Source organism: Chelon labrosus, assembly GCF_963514085.1.
Source record: "Chelon labrosus genome assembly, chromosome: 13".
In the NCBI taxonomy this organism is placed as follows: Eukaryota; Metazoa; Chordata; class Actinopteri; order Mugiliformes; family Mugilidae; genus Chelon; species Chelon labrosus.
The window spans coordinates 11,306,003-11,330,743 of record NC_140346.1 but is presented as its reverse complement, the minus strand read 5'-3'; the positions used below and the strand labels follow the sequence as shown (position 1 = coordinate 11,330,743).

The 24,741-nt window shown below is 40.2% G+C and overlaps 1 protein-coding gene across 1 annotated transcript; it reads left to right on the top strand.

The window, feature by feature from the left end:
• The first annotated feature begins 401 nt into the window (after positions 1–401).
• Positions 402–21,508, top strand: LOC311497797 (alpha-2-macroglobulin-like). Its single transcript, XM_084558163.1, has 32 exons — positions 402–673; positions 856–1,012; positions 1,223–1,275; positions 1,787–1,807; positions 3,438–3,603; positions 3,680–3,764; positions 3,867–4,002; positions 4,438–4,555; positions 4,639–4,748; positions 4,844–5,011; positions 5,313–5,546; positions 5,657–5,720; positions 5,911–6,062; positions 6,779–6,971; positions 7,713–7,914; positions 8,277–8,502; positions 9,731–9,857; positions 10,326–10,447; positions 10,553–10,604; positions 10,930–11,013; positions 11,658–11,834; positions 12,168–12,243; positions 13,654–13,810; positions 14,031–14,105; positions 15,284–15,446; positions 15,521–15,708; positions 17,572–17,784; positions 19,246–19,370; positions 19,797–19,887; positions 19,977–20,045; positions 20,133–20,238; positions 20,497–21,508. Exons 1-32 carry the CDS (start codon positions 500–502, stop codon positions 20,613–20,615), a joined length of 4,203 nt encoding a protein of 1,400 aa, XP_084414289.1. The 5' UTR covers positions 402–499; the 3' UTR covers positions 20,616–21,508.
• The last annotated feature ends 3,233 nt before the right edge of the window (positions 21,509–24,741 follow it).

The window sequence follows — 24,741 nt, the reverse complement described above, 5'->3', positions numbered from 1 at the left end:
TTCTAGAAAATGGTAAACACTGTTGCTGAATGGCTGAGCCAAGCACCCCTAACAGTTTAAAGAGTACTGGATGGTTTGTCTATAAATGATTGACTTAACAGATGCCTCAAAATGATGAGTGTTTTTGTGATATAGGTCAAAGGAGGATTGTTTTGTTGCAGAGTTTTATAAACAAAGGTTGACTGAGACTAATCTCAGTCACCAGTCATGGGTTTTTCTGGGATGCAGATGAGGATATGGACACTGTTTGCCTGCCTGAGTTGGATGTGTGTGGGAGGGACAGTGGCCAAACCGTAAGTTTACCTGTTCTGTCAAAAATAAATTAAACAATACTTCTGTATAATTTAAACTTCAAGCAGGAGAGGTGTACAGTCCCAACAAAGTTCAATAACTCCTTGATGATGTTGCATTTCCACACAAGCTGCAGCTTCTTTCATTTCAGAGCCAGAGGTATAGTAACCAGCGTATGCATAAATCTGTCTGTGTCTGAAGGCAGTACATGGTGGCCATTCCTGCTGTTCTTGAAGCTGGAGCTGAGACCAAGTTCTGTGCGAGTCTCCTGCGGCCCAGCGAGACACTGACCATGACTGTCACTTTGGTGTCCCAAGAAAAAAAAACAGTTCTTCTCCAGAGGACATCCAGCACAGAGTTTCATACCTGCGTTCAGTTTCAGGTTCACTCTCCAGACATACCTTTATTCCAAATAACACACTGGTATTTATCACATTACCAGCCTCCAAGATGGGTTTTGAATAATTTGCTATTTTTTTTTTTGGACGTTTAAAGCACATAAACCAAAGCTTTCATACACAGCATATGTTATTTTCAGTAAGTGGTAAATTAATTTCTTAACAGGCTCCTTTAGTGCAAAATGAAGAGGTGCAGAATGTCGAGGTGGAGGTCCAAGGCGAAACGTTTCACTCAAAAGAAGTCAGGAAAGTCATGTTCAAAATCTTTCATCCACTGATGTTCGTCCAAACAGACAAGCCGATCTACCTCCCTGGACAAACAGGTAACCTTGACAAGACTTTGGATGTTGCATCTCACAGTATGCACAGTTTGTGCACTCTTTGTGTCCACTTCCTGCAGGAATAAGCTGCCAAACAATTAATGCTGTGTTGCAATGTGTCTTTAATTTACTGTTTTTCAAAAGTTGAAAATGCAAGACTGCAACACTGCTTTAGGTGAGATGTAAAATCTTTAATGCACATTTTTTTCTCAGTACATTTCAGAGTCCTGTCACTGGACGGCATGTTGAGGCCAGTCAGTCAGTTGGTGAGTGTTTACACTGTCTTTTCTTTTAGATCCCATTTACAAATAACAGTGTCGGTAATGCTGTGGGATGGTCTGTACCCTCAGGCGACCAGAATATCAGCTGTGGATGAAGCTTGCGGTCAATAGTACAAGCATGACCTCTTTATATAAACCTGACTGTGCTAAGTTAAAGGTCCAATAATTTTGCTGACGTTGCTACATGTGTTGACCCCAAATGGCTCTAGTTTCACATTGTGGGAATCCGGTGAAAAAAACAATAACATAGCATTAAAAACCAACGGGAAGCGAATATGTTGCTCGTGTCATATGTTATTGTTTCTTAAATCAGCAATGGAGAATGATTTCTAGATGTTTAGTTTACAAGGACTATGTCAGACTCTGCATAAATGTCTATGTGAATTTATAATCATCATCAGGACTGTTCTTCACTTATTAAAGATAAGTTTTAGTTTGGAGTAGCGGGATATATACCAACTTTTTCCTCTAACTTTTTGTTTTATTTCCCACACAGTACAGCGTCATTGAAATTGAGGTAAGACATAGTTTGTACATACTCTATACTGGGGATACAGACCAAATGTAACACAGGAGTGAACTGTTATACAACTTGCTATTCAAACACCTATGTATGCAGCATTTTTAACAGTATAAATATATAGACCCAGTGATAACATCCATCCTGTGTGACTGGAACACAAGTGGCCAGATCTAATTACAGGTGTGGACAAACTCAAGATGCATTGAGGAAGCATTTGAGACCGGATCATTGTTTTAGTGAAGGAGCAAAGTAAGCACGTAGAGTTATTAGAATTTATGTGTTTACTCAGTAATGACTAGTCTCTTTATTTACCTAATTTCTTTTACTGCCGTGACATTACGACACCTGTGCAAGCATCCAGGGTCCGAGTACAAATCTGAGCTTTGTGCGGGACGTTAGCACGGAAGTAAAAAATCAGTAATATTGTGTTTTAGTGGGGGAAAGAGACATTACAACTTGTCCTAAAATTTCCCCATGTCCAGAGGCAACACACAACAGACAGAGCTGTTACTGCAGCTGTTTCTAAATTCAATGAATCCCCAATACTGTTCAATAAGGAGAGATCACGTAGGTGAAAAGGAAACATGAATATGAACATGCAAGGTAATAGTTTGACTCAGAGAGTGACGTGTCATAGAACTGAATCTGAGACGATGCAGGTAGATAGCGACAGGGCCGTCTGGAGTCTAGACGCTGGTGGCGGTGGCAGAGATGAAGAAGTCGGCAGGTGGCTGAAGGTCGGACACCTCTGCTGAAGACTGCTAGGATGACCATGGGGAGGTGGAGATGGGGAGGAGGGTTGCCCAACAGATGTCCTGAAGATGGAGTGACAGAATGACATTTACTTTAAAGCGCTGGCACAATGGAATGATTGACCAAGAGAAGGCGGGCAAATAGTCCATTGTTTGGTCGTAGTGATGTGCCAATTGAGGACGGACTAATTTTGACAGTGTGGGAAAATGGAGAAGATGAGGAAATAGAGTGAGGAAATAGAGTGACAATCAAGCCCAAAACTAGGATCAGATCTTGAGTGCTGGCTTAAGATGCATGTGAGGATGGATTTTAATGCCAGGTGTGACCACATTTACTTAAAGATGGATTGTTGTGATCGGATCAGTCTGAGCAGGATCTAGGTACCAATCACATCAGCCCAAGTGTCAGCAATCATTTCTACTAAACCCCTCCCTAGACACCATCATTCATGTGAGGGATACGTCACCCCGGGGTGATCCATCGTCCATCTTCACTTCTGCAGGGAAACTTAGTTTTACAGCAATCTCCTCTGATTCTAGTGCGCTCAGGTGAACACAAACAATCCTTGATCATCCAGTTAGGTCAGGATTTGAAGTACATTGAAATAGAGTGCATGGTGTTCCTGCCGAAGTAGCAGTTGTACACCCAAAGCAATGTTACAGCTGGAAGCAACGTCTTTGAGGTGACTGCGGAGTTATATCTCTCAGATGACACCACAGTTGAACTGTGGGGTTCCTCATGGATTCTGCTGGGATTCTAATGAGGGACAAGAGTTTACTCATCTGGGTTTTGAAAGGTGCCGTGTAAATAAAGGTCGGCTATTATTATTTGTCATAAATTACACATTTTCTCATTTTTTTTAATTTAACAGGATCCTCACAACAATAGGATTGGACAATGGGTAAATGAAACATCCAACAGTAAAATGCTGCAGCTTTCTCAGTCCTTGAACTCTGAGGCCCGTGAAGGATTGTACAAAATCATGGTGTTAGTGGGAGGAAGGACAATATATGACAAGTTCGAGGTCAAGAAATATGGTAAGTTATGGTTCTCTTAATACCACTCATGCTTTGGAACATGGTAAGAAAGCTAACAACATATTTTTGTTTCCAGTTTTGCCTAAATTTTCCATAAATGCAGATGTACCCAGTGAAATATTCATTGGACAAGAGGAATTCAAAGTTGAAGTATGTGCCAAGTAAGTACCAACCATTCTTGCCAAATGGCAAATGACACTCAGTCCAATGACACATTTTTAAAACATCAAAGTTTTTTTTTATTATTATTTCTATATATTCAGATATACATATGGGCAGCCTGTGCCAGCCAATGTTGTAGTTAATGTGTGCCCACAAACTATGCCAGTGTATGGAGCATACCACTATCCAGTTGGCATCCCCGTGACCACTGAACTATGCGACAAAGAAAGAAAACAGGTACAACTGCTGCAGAGACATCTTTAACAGCAACTTAAATAAGAGATAAACAGCTGATACACGGTGCACCAGTTAGTTACGTAAAAGTGATTGATAAAAAGTCAGCGTTGAATAATATAATCAGATGATATACTTTGTTTTAAATAACTAAATGCTGAAATAGTTCAAATAACAGTGGATGGCTCAAAGTAGGATACAAACAGTTAAAAGTGTTAGGTCAAAGATATCAGATGAATGGCTGAAACAGGTAAAAGCTGTAAATAACTGCCTGAAATGTGTATGAATTCAAACTTATTCCATTGAATCGAAAATTCATTTTTAATGAATCTGAGGTGCATGCATGTAGTAGAAAACAGTCGGATGTACTGTATATTTATTGGTGTATTGTTAGTGTATACATGAGAGACAAATACTGTACATCATTGTTCTCTCCAGACAAACAAGAATGGCTGTGCCACTTTTACCTTCAAGGCATCAGCTTTCTATCAACCGGTCCAAAACATAGTGACGAATGGTTTGGACATCACTGTCAAAGTGGAAGAGGAGGGAACGGGCAAGTCTTTAGAACGTTTACCATCAAAAGGTCTGACAAAATATGACCAACGTATACAGCCTTTGTAACCGTCTTTCTTACAGGTACTTCGTTGTCACAAAACAAGAATATAAGGATTTCTTACAAGGCCGGCACGCTGTCTTTTGTTGACGTACCTACAGTTCAATACGAAGGATCAAAAGTGGAAGGAAAAGTAAGTTTAAAATGTTGTCTTCACTTCTTCCCTGTCTACTCACAATATAACCGCAGTCATGTGGATTGTCTGTAGCACAACTCTGTTTCCAACAGGTCAAAGCAGTTCATCACAATAACACACCCATTGCTGACATGGTGGTGTACGTCATTGAGGGGCAACCATGGGCACCAAGTTTAGTACTGAACCTCACTACTGACAGTGAGGGACTTGCTGCTTTCTCATTCAACATAACCGAATTAAAAGAGAGCATCACTTTTTACGTAAGTAAAAAGTAGCACTAACACTACAGTTTGTAACATGTCGGGAAGGAAATTATTCATTCATTTTCTGTAACCGCTTGCCCTGCGAAGGGCCGCAGGGAAATGGCATACTCTCAACTTGTATTTCAATAATCTCTCAAAAATTTCTCTGCTTGGGTGTCCGACACATGTGGTGTCCTTAGCTACCAAATTCTTTCTCCTCTACATTTACCAGGTGGTTTCCAACATTTCCTTTTGTTTTGAGCACGGTCTGAGAAACAGCGACTGAGATTAATGTAGAGTTTCCTTTTCTACAATCTAGGCAAGCAGCACACCGGTAGTACAGCTGCCTTCACACTATGGCAGTCCTTATTATGAAAATGGATATCACTCACTGTTTGTGGTCCAACCTTCCTCTCCTGATGCTGAACCAGTGAGCTTTTTGGAGGTGACGACAAAGACACTCACACCATTTCCCTGTGACACAGAAGTGGACATCTCGATCCTGTACACTGTGGAAGGAGAAGACCAGGGCTCTATGGATGTGATTTATCTGGTGAGTGGCGGGGGAAGTATTTTTCTGTAATATTATTATGACCAATATTCTGTTAAAAATTGCTTTCACAATAATATTATTCTTGGTGTAATTTCTCTCTATTTCTGCAGGTCTTATCTAGGGGCACCATTGTCAAGCAAGGACATAGAAAGGTTGAAGTGAAACAGAAAACAGGTAGACAATCATGAGGTCTAAATGCATCAGTGTTATGTATTAATCAGTTTTTGTTTTAGACATTTTCTTATTTTAAAGTCGCAACACAGAGAGAACAAATTTAAACAAATGATTAACCAAACTTCAACACACGAATGTTCACTTTTTTGATTACTAAAGGCATGTAAATGCTGATGGGTTTGGTTTACGGTTTCAGTGAATCGAGGTGAGGTGTCCTTTAAGTTGAGAGTGTCTCCAGAGATGGCACCACGCATCCGGGTTGTGGCTTATGCCGTCCTTCCCAGTGAGAATGTGCCCGCTAACAGTGCTGATTTCCCCGTTGAGAAATGCTTCAGTCATAAGGTCAGTAGAAGAAGAAGACCAGATCCATAGTAGACACATGAACTGCATGCCAATATATGGGCTGATTTGAGTCGTTGTTTCCTTGCGTAGAACATACATCGATCAGACGTAACATTATGACCACTGACAGGAGAAGTGAATAACATTGACCATCTTGTGACAATACAATGTTCTGCTGGGAAACGTTTGGACCTGGCATTCATGTGGCTGTTACTTAGACATGTACCACCCACCTAGACCAGACCAGGCACCCCCACCTCATAGCAATGACACCCCTTGATGGCAAAAAAAAAACAAAAAAAAAAACATGAAGAACAGCACAAGGTGTTGACCTGGCCTCCAAATTCACTAGATCCCAAACTGATCAAGTAACTGTGGGATGATCCACAGAGGCCCCTCCCCTCAACCCATAGGACCCAAAGGCCCCCACTAACAATATTCTGTTGCCAGACACCACAGGACACCCTCAGAAGACCTATGTCCATTGTCTGATGAGTCACAACTATTTTGGAAGGACGGTTTGCCATTTCCATTTCAAAAAGGGAATCATAAAAAGTCCACTGACCTTACCATTTCTCTAGTCAGTGCCACCATGTTGAACTCTCTGCCCATTATTGAGCTGATATTAAGTAAAGTTGTCCTGGCAAGGGCCCAGGACAAGTTTATATAGAAGCATTATACCAATCAGTGTAGTGTTGACAAGATGTGTGTGCCAGGTGTCGGTGGAGTTTACTCCGTCCTCAGCTGTCCCAGGAGAGGAAATCACCATGCAGGTAACAGCTCTGCCAGATGCTCTATGTGGCATAAGCACTGTTGATCAGAGTGTCTTCATTCAGGAGGCCGGCAATACTCTGACTGCAGACAAGGTAAGAGCTGGAATCAACCACGTTCCCACTATCACCAAGAATTAGGCAATATTAAACTCTTTAGCTCCTCGTGGTCAAACACTGTTCCATACAGTGAGATTTTTCAGAGACCACATGGAATATGTCATCCATCAGTCATATTCAGTGTTTACCCTAAAGTTTCCTTCCAATTGTGACATGACATTTCTCACACTTTAAGATGAAAAAATAAACATATACTTCCATTAAAACACTTTGTGACTTTATGTCCAAATAGGTTTTCTTGTTTCAGAATCAAAGATTACACTGTACTGTATAAACCACAAAAAGTTCAAAATTTGACCCAATTACCTATTTTATTCCAGATATTTGAATTGCTGTCTATCAGAAAAACAGTGCATATTTATCATAACGTTCAAGATCCTCCAGAATGTGTGCGTGTGAGGACGAGAAGATATGTTCCAGCATACCTCAGACTGGATGCTTCCACAGTTTTCCAGGTATTCTGTCTGCTCCATTTCCCAAATCATTATAAAATAGAAAGAACCAAGGGAGTTTTTGTTGTTGTTGGAATTAACTTTTCAGTGATGTCTGTATGATGTTGGATTATCCAGACTGTAGGACTGAAGATGGCAACTAATTTAGTCATTACAACACCTGTATGTCTCAAGTATAAAGGCAAACAATACACGTTAAATATCCATGGCCCTTATGGTGAGTTATTTTTATATTATAAGCATAATTTAGTTCACTTTGTCATTTTGTTAATTTGCCTCTGGTAAAATATTGTGTGTTGACTTTTCAGGTGTTCAGATGTCCCCCATGTTACCCCATCCAGCTGGTTTTGGAGCAGTTGGTTTTGGAGCAACGCCAGGACTTGGTGGTGGATATGGATACGGTGGATATGGTGGATATGGTGGACAACTGGGACTTGGGGGGGCTCTGCCAGTACAGACAGTCCGGACTTTCTTCCCTGAGACTTGGATTTGGGACCTGGTGGATGTTGGGTGAGTGTCTGTCACAGTTATTTGTAGATTTGCACTATTAAACTAAAGGATCATAGCTAAATGTGATTAGTTTTAGAGTATAAAATACTTTGTAAAGGCTTATTTTATTTTACTGTAAATCCTTTATCCAATAGTTGACTGGTTATGTTTACATGGGGAAAAAAATAGTTTGCCCACAACCTGATTAGAACCAAACGGCAGATAGAAAAACCATGAGGAGTACTATTAAAGAGCCAGATATTTCCCTCGGGAGTGGTTGAAGAACGAAACAATTGGTTTAATTGGCACAACCTTTCTTTAAATAAAAGTCAGACCTTTCCTCATCCCATATGCTTGTCTCTCATCTGTGTCTGATGATCCAGAGAGTCTGGAACAAAGAAAATGCCCCTCACTGTCCCGGACACCATCACCACCTGGGAGACAGACGCTTTCTGTTTGTCCCCTCAGGGTTTTGGTTTGGCTCCTCGTAAAAAGCTCACCGTCTTCCAGCCCTTCTTCCTTGAGCTCTCCCTTCCCTACTCCATCGTCCGAGGAGAGCAGTTTGAACTGAAGGCAACTGTCTTCAACTACCTGACCAGCTGCATCATGGTAAGGATGATTTTGAACGTACCGTAGTGTTTTTGTTTACAGAAAATTGTGAGTCTTAGATTTAGTACTCATTTAGCATAAAGTGACTTTAAATATAGTCCAGACTTAATATGTCACCATTTAAGGCAGGTAACTGGTAAGTGACTTGATTCTGTGTACTTAACCTGGAGCAGTAGGGCTGAGGCAGGGAATGGTGGCTGAGGACCAGGCAGGGGTATGAGCTGGTAGCTGTGTTGAGCTGAGGAGGGCAGGGAGTAAAGCAGAGAACTGAGCCACTGAGGACGCTTCATGAAGCAAGAAGTCCAGAAACACTGATAGAAGAAATCCATTGATATGCTTGAACAGAGTCTGTTCAGTCAGTGTTTGCCAGATCGGGCAGTTTCACCCCTATTATGGCAGGTGAATGAAATTTGGGCTGGTTTGGGATCATCTTGGCATTTTTTTCTGATTACTTTTTTACAGCGGTCGAGAGGTGCAAACCAACATTACAAAATGTGAAACACTTTTACAAAGCTTGAGACAAATTTACATTTTAGAAAACATTTTAACATACCAGAAAACAAAATGACATTGCCATAACACATTTACAAGTCCCGAAACAAATTTACATTACAGAAAACAAATTAACAAGACGCGAAACACTTTTAACGAAAGCAGTATGAAATTTACAAATATCAACCATCAACCGGAAAGAGAATGAAAGAGAATTGGTTTGCACCTCTCGACTCGTACTTTTTAAAGCAGACTTGAAATAAAAAAGTGCATTTATTTACCCATCCCCATCAGTTGACTGTATGACGCCATCAGGTGTCTTCTTAGTAGCTAGATGTGAATAGTTGCGTTGGTTGACTGCTGCAGTTTGTTTCCGGATTATTTCTGTGCTTCGATTGTGTTGTTTTCTTTTCTCCAGCGTTAGCAAAGTATTAAACAAAATGTCGATTTCATATTTTGTATGTGTGTTGGTGGTTGTTGAACAGCTTTTTGGGTTCAACCATCAACTGCATCTTGCAGGGTGGAGTTGATAGAGCAGAGAATTTGTGGCTGGCTGGTTCTGCTCTGACCTCAACACACCATGCCTTTATTTCCACAGTTATGCCAATACCGTGAGACACAAGGAGAGACGGGGAAGTGGCAAAAGGAAAGAATAGAGGAGAGACAGAAGTAGACGGCATGACATAAGTTGACATGGGTGTTGATATTCTTGTAAAGTATCCTGTGCTCTAACCAGATCACTGTTACTCCTGCACCTTCATTGGAGTACACCCTCACCCCTTTGTCTGGTGACCAGTACTCATCCTGTTTGTGTGGCAGTGAGCGTAAGACTCTCAGCTGGACCATGATCCCCTCAGCCTTAGGTAAAGATCCTCGTTGTATTATCAAGTAACAGATCATACTGCTTTCCCTCTTCCTCAACTTGACGCACATTAAGAAATATTTTTTTTATACTAAATCTAGCAATGCTCCATCCAATGACCTCTCCTCATATCTATACATATTATTTCCACAAGTAGATATTTTCAATCTACTTTTATGCTGATGATGCACAGTTATTTGTGCCAATCCAGTCTTGTAACCCTCAAATTTTTGCCTTCACCTAAAATTAAAAGTCTTATACAAAGCAGTTTCTCATCATTGATGTTTTGTTTCTCAGAACATTACAGTTAGTGGTCCAATACCCTCACTGTAACGTTCAGGTTTAGCTTCATACCCACCTGCTAAGGGCATAAAGCTAAACCTGAAGACTGCTTCACCTGTGATGCTTGAGCAGAAGATAGAGACAGTGATTCTGTCATGGTTTCATACAGTGTGTTTTTTCTTGTCAGGGGCTGTGAATGTGACTGTGACTGCTGAGGCAGTGGCGTCACACGCTTCATGTGACAATGAGATTGTCAGTGTGCCAGAGAGAGGTCGCATCGACGTGGTCACAAAGTCTCTTATAGTGAAGGTGGGTCCCTTTTTTAGGCATTTTATTTATTTTTATTTTTTTTTCTGATAAAAGTTGTAACTCATTACAATTTATTTATTTATTTATTTACATCATTACCCTCAGGCCGAGGGAACTGAAATCACAAAGACGTACAACTGGCTGCTCTGTCCAAAAGGTCTGTATAGTTTAAACCAGGCATAGCCTTTCAACTATTTCAGGTCCAGATGCCAAAATAAAATAGTTCAGGATTTCATGTCAAAAAATGTCTACAAAAAGTTATTTTAAAAGTCATTTGTTCAATGTTAAGATTTTATTTCATTCCACTAATTGAAGAGCTGATTATGCTTAGAGTACCCTCAATGCATCTAATTTCCACAACGGTCTATTAAAATTCTTCATCTATTTACCTGTTGAATCTAGCTGGTATCTGATATTTGATTTAGTACTGACCTTTTGCGTGGGTTTCTCTAAGTAATGTGTTTGTTTCTGTCGGTGCACAGGAGACACTTTGACAGAAGACACAGAGATTCAACTCCCAGGGAATGTGATTGATGGATCTGCCCGTGCTTCAGTATCAGTCCTTGGTAAAGCAAATTGTTACAGGTTACAGGTGAAACTTCTCTAGAACTTCTACTACTGGTGACATGTACAGTTGAAACCAGATGTTTACATACACTGTGTTAAAAGACACATAAACCTTTTTTCCTCACAGTCTGAAGTTAAATCAGACTAAACCTCTCCTGTTTTAGGTCAGTTAGGATTACTAAAATTATTTCTATTTGCTAGATGCCACAATAATGAGAGAGTATTTCTTAGAGAATTTTTTATTACTTTCTTCAAAGTCAGAAGTTTACATACACAAAGATTACTATGTCTTTAAACAATGAAGGAAAGCCCTGATGATGATGTCATGGCTTTGGAAACTTCTGATAGGTTAACAGACAACGTTTGAGTTAATTGGAGGCACACCTGTGGATGTATTTTAAGGCTACACCTCAAACACACTGCTTCCTTGTTTGACATCATGGGAAAATCAAAAGAAATCAGCCAAGATATCAGGAAGAGAATTGTGGAGCTCCACAAGGAAAAAATGTTTATGTGTCTTTTTAACGCAGTGTACGTAAACATCTGGTTTCAACTGCACCTCTTAGAATCCATTTGAAATTAAAAGTCAAGTTATGTGCAGTCCACGTTCAGTCGAAGAGAGTCTGAGTGTGTGTCTGTGCAGGTGACATCCTCGGCAGGGCCCTGAAGAACCTGGACGGGCTGCTGCGGATGCCGTATGGATGTGGAGAGCAGAACATGGCACTCTTGGCCCCCAACATCTACATCCTCCAGTACCTGAATGACACACAGCAGCTGACGCCAGCTATCAAGAAAAAGGCTACGAACTTCCTCACCAGTGGTCAGTTTTATAACACACTTACACATTCAAACCTGCCATTATGGCTATTATATCTGTGGTTTTTGCCACAACCCATTCTATACAACATATGCATTTATCGGCACATTACAAGAATAAAGCATAAAACACCAAAAGCTGGAAATACATGAATAAGGAGCCCCAGCAATAAAAACAGCTAGAATACACAGACAAAACAATTTTCCATAAAAGCGGCATGGTATTAATATTTCATAGAATTATTCAACTCCAATCAAATTATTACTTTAAATCAGCTGTACTGAAAATGTGTGTGACCACTGCAGTTGGAATAAGCATGTTTCTATTGTTTTACAGGTTACCAGAGGCAACTGAACTACAAGCACATTGACGGCAGTTACAGCACATTTGGATCAGGACCAGGAAACACTTGGTGAGAGAATTACTCAGTCATGTTCATTAAAGCGCTGCGTATGGAGTGCAGTCCGGTCATGACATGCCTTGTATAGACCAGCAGTTCCCTAACTTTATCTGTCATTTGCTTAACCCTAACCCTAACCACTCGTAAGGAAACCAATATAACTTCTTATAATCAATATAAATTCTTATAATTCTTATAATCCTTTTGCATAATTATCCATAATTGTGATATAATAACAGCTCCTATATACATAATCACCATAACTACTACTACTTGTAGCTAAGGTGCACTTCTTCAACAAATAGACAGAAACAACGCTCGGTTTTATGGGCTGTATGAAATATTGCTTATTGACTTCATGAACTGTTTGCTCTGCTTGGTCAGATTGCTAAACTTTGGTGAAAAATAAAGACATTTACCATGTTCACTGGCTCATTTTGGCATATTAACAATCAAACATTTGCCAAGTAGCATAAACACAGCAGACTTACCGGACAAATCATTTCACTCAGAACCACGAATGTACAGTAGCCGAAAGAGCTCAACGCAAAGCAGCCCAAGAAAACACACATAATTAGACACAAGCAAAGTAAGAAAACATATACATCAGTTTGACAACACGTGCAAATACTCACAATAACAATAAATATATACAAGTGCTGCAAAGAACAACAGGCAAGTGCGGCTGTGGATAAGTAGGTTGAGCGGGTTGTCCACGAACCAGAGGTTTCAACCCATGGTGCATGGACCACCTGCCAGAGTGTCCTTGAGCAAGGCGCTGGACTCTGAGTTACATGTGAATGTGTGTGCGCTTGTGTGAAGGAATAGGTAGATGTATCATTGTGACTATAAAGAGGTTTGAGTACCAAAAGGTAAAAAAGCACCATACAAATACAAGACCATTTACCAAATGTCTCCAGGGGAGTCCAAAAAGTGATGAACCTGGCTGGGACACACTGGTTGTTTAAAGCTTTATGACTTCAGGAGTTGCTGGTGTTTGCTACTCTTGTCTGAAAGTAATTGAAATATAGGTCTTTGTTGTTGTTGTTTTTGTTCTGGCTTTTTATGTAACATCCATTGTTCGTTATAAACTTCTTATTAGCCTGACAATTCAAATATTCTAATGACATAAACAATTCTTCTGGAAACACTTCCATTGTCATTTGTCATGTGGTGGCTCTACTCTCCACCAACGAGACTAAATAAAACTATACTGTCGAAATACAATGCTCAAATAATGATCACTTCCAGTGCCAATGGCACACACGTACAGTGATGATAACTCATACTGCAATACGGATGTGTAATTACCTCTTAAAAGGCTGGAGTCACAATAATCAGCAACATAACCAAGGTTTTTCAAGTGCCTGCTCCTGCCTCATTTTGTCTGTAGATGTCTAACTTTGCTTTGCCCTCCTTCAGGCTGACTGCCTTTGTTCTGAGATCTTTCGCCAAAGCTCAGTCGTTCGTCTACGTTGATCCAAAAAACATCGAACAGTCCAAGATGTGGCTGGAACAAAAACAACAGCTAAATGGCTGTTTTGAACAGTCAGGAAAACTCTTCAACAACAGAATGAAGGTAAAGGGCCAGTAGCTGTATGAAAATGGCTGATGCAAACTGAATCCGAACAAATAAATACACCACCTAGACAGGAAGTAGAAATGCTTCGGTTCTAGCTGTATCCGGGTTTAAATGCAAATGCAGCATCAGGACCCACATCGTCCATGGTTGTGTGTAGAAGGGAGGCCCAGTGGAGGTCCAGTGATGATAAACACTGCATGATGCTTTCTCTCTACAGGGTGGTGTGTCTGATGAGGTGACTCTCACTGCGTACATCACTGCAGCCTTCTTGGAGATGAATATGTCTGCAAATGTGAGTAGACGCTGTGCAAATATCTCATGCCGCTCACTAAACAAATGCTGCCTTCAAATAGAACTTGTGAACTCGTGGTTACACATCAGCAGTTGTGTGGATAAAATTCTTAGTTTTCAAGTGGTAACATCAATCATAAGTCATAAGAACACCACCGCTAGGCAACTGTTAGCCAATATAGCCAGCTAATGAGCGGGTAACTTAATGTAGGGAGCGAAAAGGCAACATCGACTAAAAAATGTCAACTTGCAATGTTATAAATACCACAAAAGGGAGCCATATGAACTCTTGAACGCAAAAAGCTCTTCCTGGTTTGTAGCAATTGGCCCTGCATTAAGCTGGCTGTTTGAGTTTCCTCCTGTGTATTGCACTCAGCTTTCTGAATGTGAGTGTGCTGCTAACATGTACCATGTAGAGAGCAATGTCGCACACAGGTGTGGCTGATGTGTGTTACAGTCCCCAAAAATGGGATAGGGATTAGGGATGTAGAAAATAACATCAGAGAAAAAAAAAGTACGCAACCCGATCTCTTTGTATGACCTAGCTCAGCGCACATCACACCGGCAGCCTGTATGCTGTCCAAATTGCCCCCTTGGCACTGGTTGTTTCTCTGCAGCCTGGCTTTGTACCACCTCCCCTGATGAGCAAGTAAAAACTGATGCATGCAATCACCTGCAGCATTAAGAGGGAAGGACAAAACCTTGAGTCACGCCACACATAATCCACAAAAACATGCAGAACAGGTAACATATAATGAAATAAAAATGTGTGCACTTCTTTAGTTTCTATCTCTGATTATAGTTTAACAGTTCAGACAGCTCCAGGTTGGCTTCTTTCATAAAACTGTATGTCAGTTTAGGACCATTAATATGAACTAAAAGTTCCACAATGAGAAGGAATTTCATCCGCTTTGAATGATAAACAGATCTCTAGCTGAAATGTAGTGTACCCATTCTTTACAGGGACTTGTTACAGATAATGAAGACACACAGCAACTGGAAGAAACTTTTATGTAAATAATATAAATTCCAAGATTCAAAAAAGACAGTTTATTGTCATGGATTTATTCAAACAGCAGTTAGTAGGTGGTCCCGCCTTAAAATAATTAGAAGATAAGACACAGTGATGCAGTCCCATGGTATTTGTAGATCAAACCTTTTCTTTTTAATCTGTTAAAGCATCCTGTGGTGGTAAAGGGCCTGTGGTGCCTCAGGCAGTCCATCCCTTACCTCAGGAACACCTACACTACAGCTCTGATGGCGTACGTCTTCACCCTGGCAGGAAACATGGAGACACGTGCTTTACTTCTGCAGTACCTAGATACGATTGCAGTGAGACAAGGTGAGTCCTCCTCCTCAGGGAAATCATTCAGCCTTCATTACTGTGAGTGTAACGTTCATTTTGTCTGTTTTTAGGGGGTTTTCTCTACTGGTCCCAGACAGCAACAGAATCTTCAGCCTCTCTTTCTGTGGAGATCAGCTCCTATGTGCTGATGGCCAAACTGAGTGCCTCCCCTACAGCTGAAGACGTGGGCTACACCTCCAGCATCGTCAGGTGGCTGGCAGGGCAGCAGAACTATTATGGAGGATTCTCCTCCACACAGGTAGACCGGTCCAATAGCTGCACAAAGTGGGCAATATGTCTACGTTGTAACAAAAGAAAGTAGGAAAGTAGTAACCATTGAGAGAGACAAAAATACTTTACAATCTGCTCCACAAATATCGAGTTGATTATCAACCATGTTCAAATAATTTAAACATAATACTAATTGAAAATTGTACAAAGGCAACATGTCAAAATGTATTGATTTCTGAATATTATATTGCTAATTTTTCTTCCTGTGTCTGCGTGGGTTCTCTCCGGGTACTCCGGCTTCCTCCCACCATCCAAAGACATGCTGGTTAGGTTAATTGCTGATTCTAAAATTGGCCGTAAGTGTGAATGTGAGTGTGAATGGTTGTCTATCTCTCTGTGTTGGCCCTGCGATAGACTGGAGACATGTCCAGGGTGTACCCCGCCTCTCGCCCGATGACAGCTGGGATAGGCTCCAGCAGACCCCGCGACCCTTAACAGGAATAAACGGTTACAGAAGATGAATGAATGAATGAATATTGCTCATTTTTTTATTTGAGGCCACTAACATTTTTTTCAAAAAAGTTGGGACAGGAGCATATCTACTGCTCTTGTACCACCTCTTCTTTGAAAAAAATTGCCATATAAAAATGACAAAAAACATTCTCTGGTTCAACCATAGACCGTAGAAAATATGGACGACGCGTCTCCACTTCCTTCCATTGGCCACAATGACGTTAAAATTCAAGGGATATGGGAGGCGCCATCTTGTGAGTTTTGAGCCAGAGTCTGCACATTACGGTCCAAGAGTGGATCCACTTTATCAGTGACCCGTCCATACTTTCGCTAGACTCACTCACGTTTTCATTTGATTAATCCTGAACTCTGCTCTACCTCCACCAGGTACAAAGAAGTGTTGGATTATACACTGTACTTGTTTATTTATATATTTTTTCCTCTCACGGTCCTACAGGACCTCTTTATGGAGCGGTTTTCTTGGCAACTGTTAGGCATTTTGATGTCATCCTGTTTCCATAGCCTCAGATATCTAACTAAAACAAAACTTCTTGGACATGCATCACTTTTATATTAACTACCTGAAATGACTGAAACCATCCTTGAAAAAAATTTATTTGACATGTACTTTAGTGTTTTAGTTTGGCCCAAGTCCCATCCACTAACATGGAGGAGGTGGAGCTTATGATCTATACTGCAGCCAGCCACCAGGGGGAGCTCCACATGTTTTGACTTCCGTTTTGAGGAGCTGTCATGGCGCTCAGTTTTTATACAGTCTATGGTTTCAACAGTTGATAGGTCAGTGGCTGTGACTCAGCAGTGGCTAATTAGAGTGGGTTCCACAAACCAGAGGGTTTGATCCTAGACCACATGCTCAAGTGTCCTTGAGTAAGACACTGAACCTGAGTTGCTCCCAGCGCTTGGCACCAGTGTTTGAATGTGTGTGTGCTTATGTGAATGAATGAATAGGTATATGTTGCGACTGTAAAGCGCTTTGAGTACCAATAGGTAGAAATGCTCTATATTTACCATATATTTGAAGTGATTTGGAAATCATTGCATTCTATTTTTATTCACATTTTCTGCTGCATCTCAGCAAATGATTTGTTAAAACTGTATATTCTAAGCTGAGTTGTGACCAGAATGAATAGGGTGGAGTATCCATCATTTAAGTAATCTGGTCATATCAATCATATACACTGAAAGATGTTGATGTTAGTGTGAAAATACACGATGTCACCATTTGTAATATGTTATGTGGCTGTTTAGGCTTAGGCCACAGTAAACAACAATAAACTCTCTCAAATATCAGCGTGCACATTTGGCCAAAGGATAGAAAGCACAATCCTTCCAACGATTTTCCAACTGTTTGTTGTAGGACACAGTGGTGGCTCTTCAGGCTCTGGCTCTCTACTCCTCTCTGGTGTTCAGTCCTGGAGGTTCAAGCGCAGTGGCAGTCCAGGGTCCCAGTGACCAGCTGACATTTGACGTGAATCCGGACAACAAACTGCTCTACCAGGAGAAGACACTGCGGGGCGTGAGAGGAAATTACAGCGTGGAGGTGAAGGGCACTGCATGTGCTGCAGTACAGGTCAGTGAACACATTTTGACTCTTGTGATGCAATAAGCCAAACATTCATTGGTGTCCTCAAGAATAATGATCTTTTTAATGCCATATAATGAAATTATTTTTAATTAAACTTCATTCGTATCAGTCAACACCGGGACATTCATTCTGTTTACTGACTCTGTATCTTACACACTAGTGGCGATGGTCCAGGTCTCATCCTGGATATAATCACATTAAATATGTGATATGGAACATGAAAGTCTTATTATTTATATCTTCCATCCAGTTTAATGACTGTGCAATAGTGTCTGTGACTCCTCACTGAAGTAAATCAACTGTGAAAGTCTGACACGGCAAACCCCATCACCATGTTTCATGATCCAGTATTCAAACATTAAACAGCACACGTTTAAATGGTTCACGATGTGTCTATTTATGTAGATACATTGGGAAAATATCTTTAAACATACTTTAAGAAACCATCTACATCACAACGCGACTGTGTCCTGTAGTATTTTATGTATAATTTCCACCTTTTTTGTTGGATCTCCTGTAATATTTAAAACTTCAGCCTCAGCGTGAATCTAACAGCAACACTTCAGAGGTGTTGGTCACCAGTGAAACAAAAACACTGCTTCTGCTGTTTACATTTAACATTTACAGTTGATTCCAAGTGCATCGTCATCAGATACACAGTATATTCCTCAGACGCTCTTATTCCAGGGTACAGTAGCATCCTCACAAGGAGGCATTGTAGAGTCTTATGGCCTGAGGTACAAACGACCTCGTCAACCTGTCCGTGGAGCAGGACAGAGACAGCAGCCCGTCACTGAACGAGCTTCTCTGCCTGACTATGGTGTCGTGTAGAGGGTGGTGGACATTGTTCATGATGGAACACATTCTGTTCAAGGTCCTTGCCTCTGCCGCTGACTCCAGCTCTGGCCCTACCACAGAGCCCGCCTTATGTATCAATTTGTCCATCCACAAGATGCCCTTCTTAGTGCTGCCTCCCCAGCACACCACAGCATAGAAGAGGGCACTGGAAACGACAGTCTGATAGACCATGTTCAGCAGCTTCCGGCATCATGGCATCCCTTTTGATTAGACTCAGAATATGAAGCTGCCTAATCTGGTTGTTTTCTGTTTTGTTCTCTTCAATGTGGACCACAAAATAAGTGAAATAATAGTTATGCACCATTCAAACTAAGACACGCTATTCAAACTAAGACTTTTGGTATGTAAAGCAATGAGTGCAATGGAATGAGTGATTTATATTGTCTTAAATAGATCTAAAGAACAATTCTTGGGCGCCCTCAAAAACTGTCTCACCTGGGATTGTATTGTTCCTTATTCCTCGTGGCTTTCTCTAGTAGGTTTAGCACGTACTGCACAAGCAGCAATGAACTACCGTTGTCACCAGGCTGTGAAAAGGCTAAATTGATACTGTATATTAAACCACCCCCATATATAATTATTTCTCAGCTTTCTCTTCGCTACAACATCCCAACTCCTGTTGATGTCACCACTCTCAGGGTAGAGGCCAGGCCCGAGGCCACCTGCACCAGCACAGCTCAAAGACCGAAACTCACACTCAAGCTCAAGTCCCTGTAAGTAGTGCTTCATCAGGCTTCAAATATGGGTTATAAGATGGCCAAGAAAGGTGAGAACACTGTAGGCAGACAAAACACAGTAGTCAAAATATGTTGTCTTAATTTGAGAGTGTTGTCCTAACTTGCATTGCATTGAGCTCGCTCTTTCACTGTGAAAATTAGTGCAAAACTCAGTGGTGACTGTCATACTGAGTTGAAATTAAAGTGCAAATTGGGTTAACAAGATGAAGAAAAATATATTTTTAATTAAATTTTTTCTTTGTTGGCAAGTAAGGCAGGTTGGCGGTAAGGCATTTCTAGTTACTACTACATATTACTGCCAAAGCCTCAGATTAACCAATTCTCAATATACACAAGGTATACAATAGCAAGGTGTGAATAACATAATGCGGGTAACATCACATTTTCGTTGTTCCGTTACAGATATACTGGAAAGCAGAGCAGTACAAACATGGTGATCCTGGATATCAAAATGCTCTCTGGGTTCGTCCCAGACCCGGAGTCTCTGCAGAGTGTAAGTTAATTACAGGATAAAATGAACAAAAATGAGATAGTTTACATTTATGGTTGTTTAAATGACGCAACTGAATGTCGTCCTCACAGCTCAAAAGTGCTATGCTAGTGGATCGTGTTGAACAAAAAGAAGATCATGTCCTGGTTTACTTCCGGGAGGTGAGAAGAATCCACAGTGTGAAATGCTAGATGAGGCTTTACTGAAATTGTTACTGATTATGTCGTCCTTTTTTGTGTTGTCTTCAGTTACAGAAGAACGTGCCCGTCATCCACAGCTTAGAGCTCATACCGGAGCTTCCAGTGGAGAACCTGAAGGCAGCTGTGGTCAAAATTTACGACTACTACCAGCCAAGTAAAACCGATAACTCAGGCCTCCTGGACAAACTCTCAAACATGATTTTTAGTGACTTGAAAATCCCATAGGTTCAAATTTGTGTGTATACTCTACAACATTCATTCATTCGTCTTCTGTAACCGCTCGTTCCTGTGAAGGGTCGTGGGGTCTGGTGGAGCCTGTCTACTATACAACATCTCCTTAGAAATGATTCCTGTGCTTTGTTTGTTCAGTTTTTCTTCTTTTAATTTGACTTTTTTTCCTTTTTCCTTGTAGGTGATCAAGCTGAGACAGACTACATTTACCACTGTGCTGCAGGAAACCGTGTGTACATTCCCACTGCTACAGGTACATATGTTGGTGTTTTTCTGATGAAAAGACTTCGAAACTATTAGATGATTGACAAATTAGTGTAGAAACCAGCTTCAACCAGCTGTTTCTGATAAGATATGAGTCATCAAACCATTCAGTGATCCCTTGTGTCCCATTGATGACGATTATTGGAGGTTTTCCTCCTCTGAACTATGAAATGATAACAAGGGGCCATTCATGTACCACAACCCCACTATTCAGATGAGGAAGAGTTAATGATCCGTATTTACTTGCATATTGCAAAAACAAATTCATCAAATAGAGCCTCTTTCAAATCCATTTAGGTTCTCCCCTTTATTTATTCAGGTTTTACCTTCAGTTTGTTACCTGTCTGTATGTTTAACGTGAAGTAGAGAAAAGTAAAGCTAATCTTTCTATAAGACTGTTAAAGTGACCTATGTTTTCTTTTCTTTTTTTTTGCAGCTTGAATGCTAACTTGATCAATGTGGCTGTTTTGTGTGTAATACATGGTGTATAGCTCTACTGCTGAATGTCCACAACCAAGAACGCTATACAGCTTCCTGTCAGCTGCGGAAAAAACAATGCAACACACGATCAACATATTATTGCCTTGAAGAGTTGCTATGGCTGAGATGTTAGCAACATGTTTCATGGAAAATGGAGCCACATGTCATTCAGATAATGTGTCTTACCAAATATACAATAAATCCAAGTCAGTTTAAGAGGTGTTCATTTGTTTTTTGATTTTGCAGACAGAGTAACTACTATAAACCTAGATATTATTATGTGGGAGGACAATAAATCAGAGGTTTAGTGAGACTATAACTTTGCCTTACTGTTATATGACTAAAACCACAATTCTCGACTGAACCTGTAAGATGACACATGTTTCCTAAGAGACAGATAGATAAGCAATCTGCAGTTTCAGTTGCATACCTATAGTGTGTGAACGGCCTTGTACGTGCAGTGCCCCTCCACCTCCCATTTGCTCAGTAACTAGCCTCGCTGGAAAATGGACTGGCTAAGTTCATCTTTAACGAGGCCTCTGGACCTTGATTTCTCAAAGCTGCCTAATGTTGTATACAGAAGGTAATGGGTCACAAGCGTGGGTATCCAGCAGGTCTAATGAAGCATTGCTACCACACCAAACCGGGTTCGCAAAAGAGGGTGGTCAGACAGCTTCATATGAAGATGTCATATTTCTACTATTTTTTTCCTAGGCCAGGTAACTGGCGACCTGACTGTAGATAAGTGGATGAAAATGGAACAGATACCCATCTTTTATTGTCATATTATGCTTTAGTTGTTGTTCTTAAAACACTTCCTCCTGGACATAGCTCTATACCGCATAGAAGTCTCTCATTTTTTAGTTTTCCTTTTAGTGTATTTTAGTGTAGTGTAGTGTAGTGTAGTGTACTGTAGGAAGTCTAAGAGATTAACTCTGTGTACTCAGTGTAAAATATGTTCTTAAGTGGACACCAGCCAGAAATATCACTCAAAGTGAAAACCTGACATTTCAGGGACTATATTTGAGAGGATCCATAAATGCAGCACATATTATAGTTGTGTTATTTTAGGCTATACAGTTGTCCCTCGTTATAACGCGGTTCACCTTTCGCGGCCTAGCAGTTTCACGGATTTTTTTAGTGCAATTTTGCATGCTTTTTTTTTTTTTTTTTTTTTTTACAGTACAGAATGCGTTCAGCTTGCCAAATTTACATATAGGCCTACAGTATCTTTGATCGCTGGCAGTGTGACTGAAGTGCGGTATGTTTGCAAGTTAATAATGCCTGTCTGAGAAAAGTGTATAAAGTGTGTAGTGAGGGGTTTTGCAACCTTAAAACATTTATAATCATTGTAAAAAATAAAGCTGACTACGGATTTCGCCAATTGCGGGTTATTTTTAGAACGTAACTCCAGCAATTAACGAGGGACAACTGTAAATACCAGCTCAGTAATGGTGCTGTTAAATACTTTACATCTGACAAATATTTGAAGTTTGTGCTTAAGCATCAATACTAAATTCTTATTTATATTCAAAAATCACAATAACTCAGAATTATTATCATTACTACACACGTAAAATCCTATTAAAGTAATGGGATAAGCCTTGAATTAATTCCTTAGTTAATTAATTCCTGCATATTCTGGTTTTACACTGAATATCAAGGCCTGTCCTTGGCCTGCACCACCACCTGTTCCTTCAAATGCTGGAACTGATAAAGTAATGACAGTCCTTGATAATCTAATCTGAATTCAGATTTCGGAAGATTTAAATACGTGTTTCTCTGAAAGGTAAAGAAAGCCTGACATAACCCTCCATAATATTCTGTCACAACAAAACTCTCCAGTGAACATTAATGTGTTTGCAGATGTCATATGTGACAGAATAATGTCTAATGTATTCTACAGACAGAAAAAAAAAAAACAGATCATGGCCATTTGGTCAATAAACAGCATCAGGGAACAAGTGACTGTAATAACACACAAGCACTAGAGGGCTCTGACACACAGAGTGACTGAGCTTAGAGAATTGCAGAGGGTGGCAGCGGGGCTGTGTCTGAAAAACCCCTTGCATGAGACAGGAGCTAAAAGAGGGTCTTCGTATCCTATGTGCTCTGTTTGTTCTCTGTCTTTCTTCACTTCTCTCAAAAAAGATTAAGCCTAATCAAATCCATTACATCACATCAGTTATTTTTCCAGGATTACGGCTCAATGAGGTACTTGTTTCTGTAGGTGGTGCTATTTTGTCATTTTTATCCATGCTCACATGCTCTATAAATCAGAAGGTACTGTAAATCACTCACTGTGTTCCTGACAAAGTAAGCTAATAGCCCAGTGTGATGTGTCTCAGTTATTTGGGAATATGCAGATGCTAAAAGACAATGGTTTCCTGAGTGTGTATTATTGTCAATAATATAATAATATAAATAGTAATGTAGTGTGAGACATGTAGTGACTGGTTTAACATAATTTAAATATCTGTTTAAATAAAACCAGCCTTTTTCACAACTGACATATTGATTTTGTTTGAACAGTTGTTTCTCATCTATTTTCATTTGAAACATGTATAAATTATGCATTGATTTAAATATATGCAGCAGCATATGGATTGTGTCTTTTGCAATTAATATGTGCAGCAGGCACAATCAGACCTTTACAAACTGCAGCTTTGTACTTTTCTCTGTCCTGCGGCGTTGAAGATGGTGTGGGACAACTATGCAGTAGCAAGCTCAGAGAGATGACTAATTGAAAGGAATGGTTCCAGTACACAGTTAGGCTCAAAATAATGCAGTATCTGTTCAAATAATTAAGTAAATGCACTGAATGAACCACTGAATAGCTAACAGTGGTGAAGAAATGACAGATTGCAAAGAGTGACACATAAACAAAGATGAAATACATAAAGACTGAAAAGTTACATTGAAATTAATGTAATTGTAGATTCATTAATAAATGGTGATAAAGGTAAAAGTAGTTAAAAGTGGTTGAAACATCCCGCAAGTAAAATAGGATACTAAGTGTTCATATGGGCATTTTTCACAGCTGACATTTTGACTCGTCATTGCAAAGTGAATAAAATGTAGTTAACCATGGATCGCTTCATCATTTGCGTATCTGAATGCATGTTACCAGCATTCTGGATTTTGTTCATCTACATGGAATGCAGTCGTTTTTTTAATGTTATGAATTACATTTCATAACATCATTTTTTTCCCCCTATGATGAGCCAACCTGTCTGCTCTGAAAGCGGTGTATTGCTTTAGAGCAGACTTTAAAAGAGGTGACCCTTTCTTTCAAGTGTCACAGTCATCCACTGCACAACACCAGGGCCCTGAACCTGAACCTGGCTCAGCTAACATGAATGCACCTACAGTTAATGTTATTAGTTACACATGAGCTTTGCCTGCCGCGACATAAAAAAATAAAGTGCCGGCTTTGAGAAAGCTCTATCATATTAACCAACATCTGCAGAGCATCAGGCTAGCTACACGTGAAACAACACACCACAAATTATGACCACCATCAGCAGCAGCAGCTTAATGACATCATATGCCTGCTCATATCATGTTTTTTTTTTTTTTTTTTTTAAGACTAGTTTTTCTTTCAACTCTGCTTATTACAAGGAGATGCAGAAATGCGTATGGTGTTAGTGAAATATTCTTATACTCAAAAGGAAGTAATTAA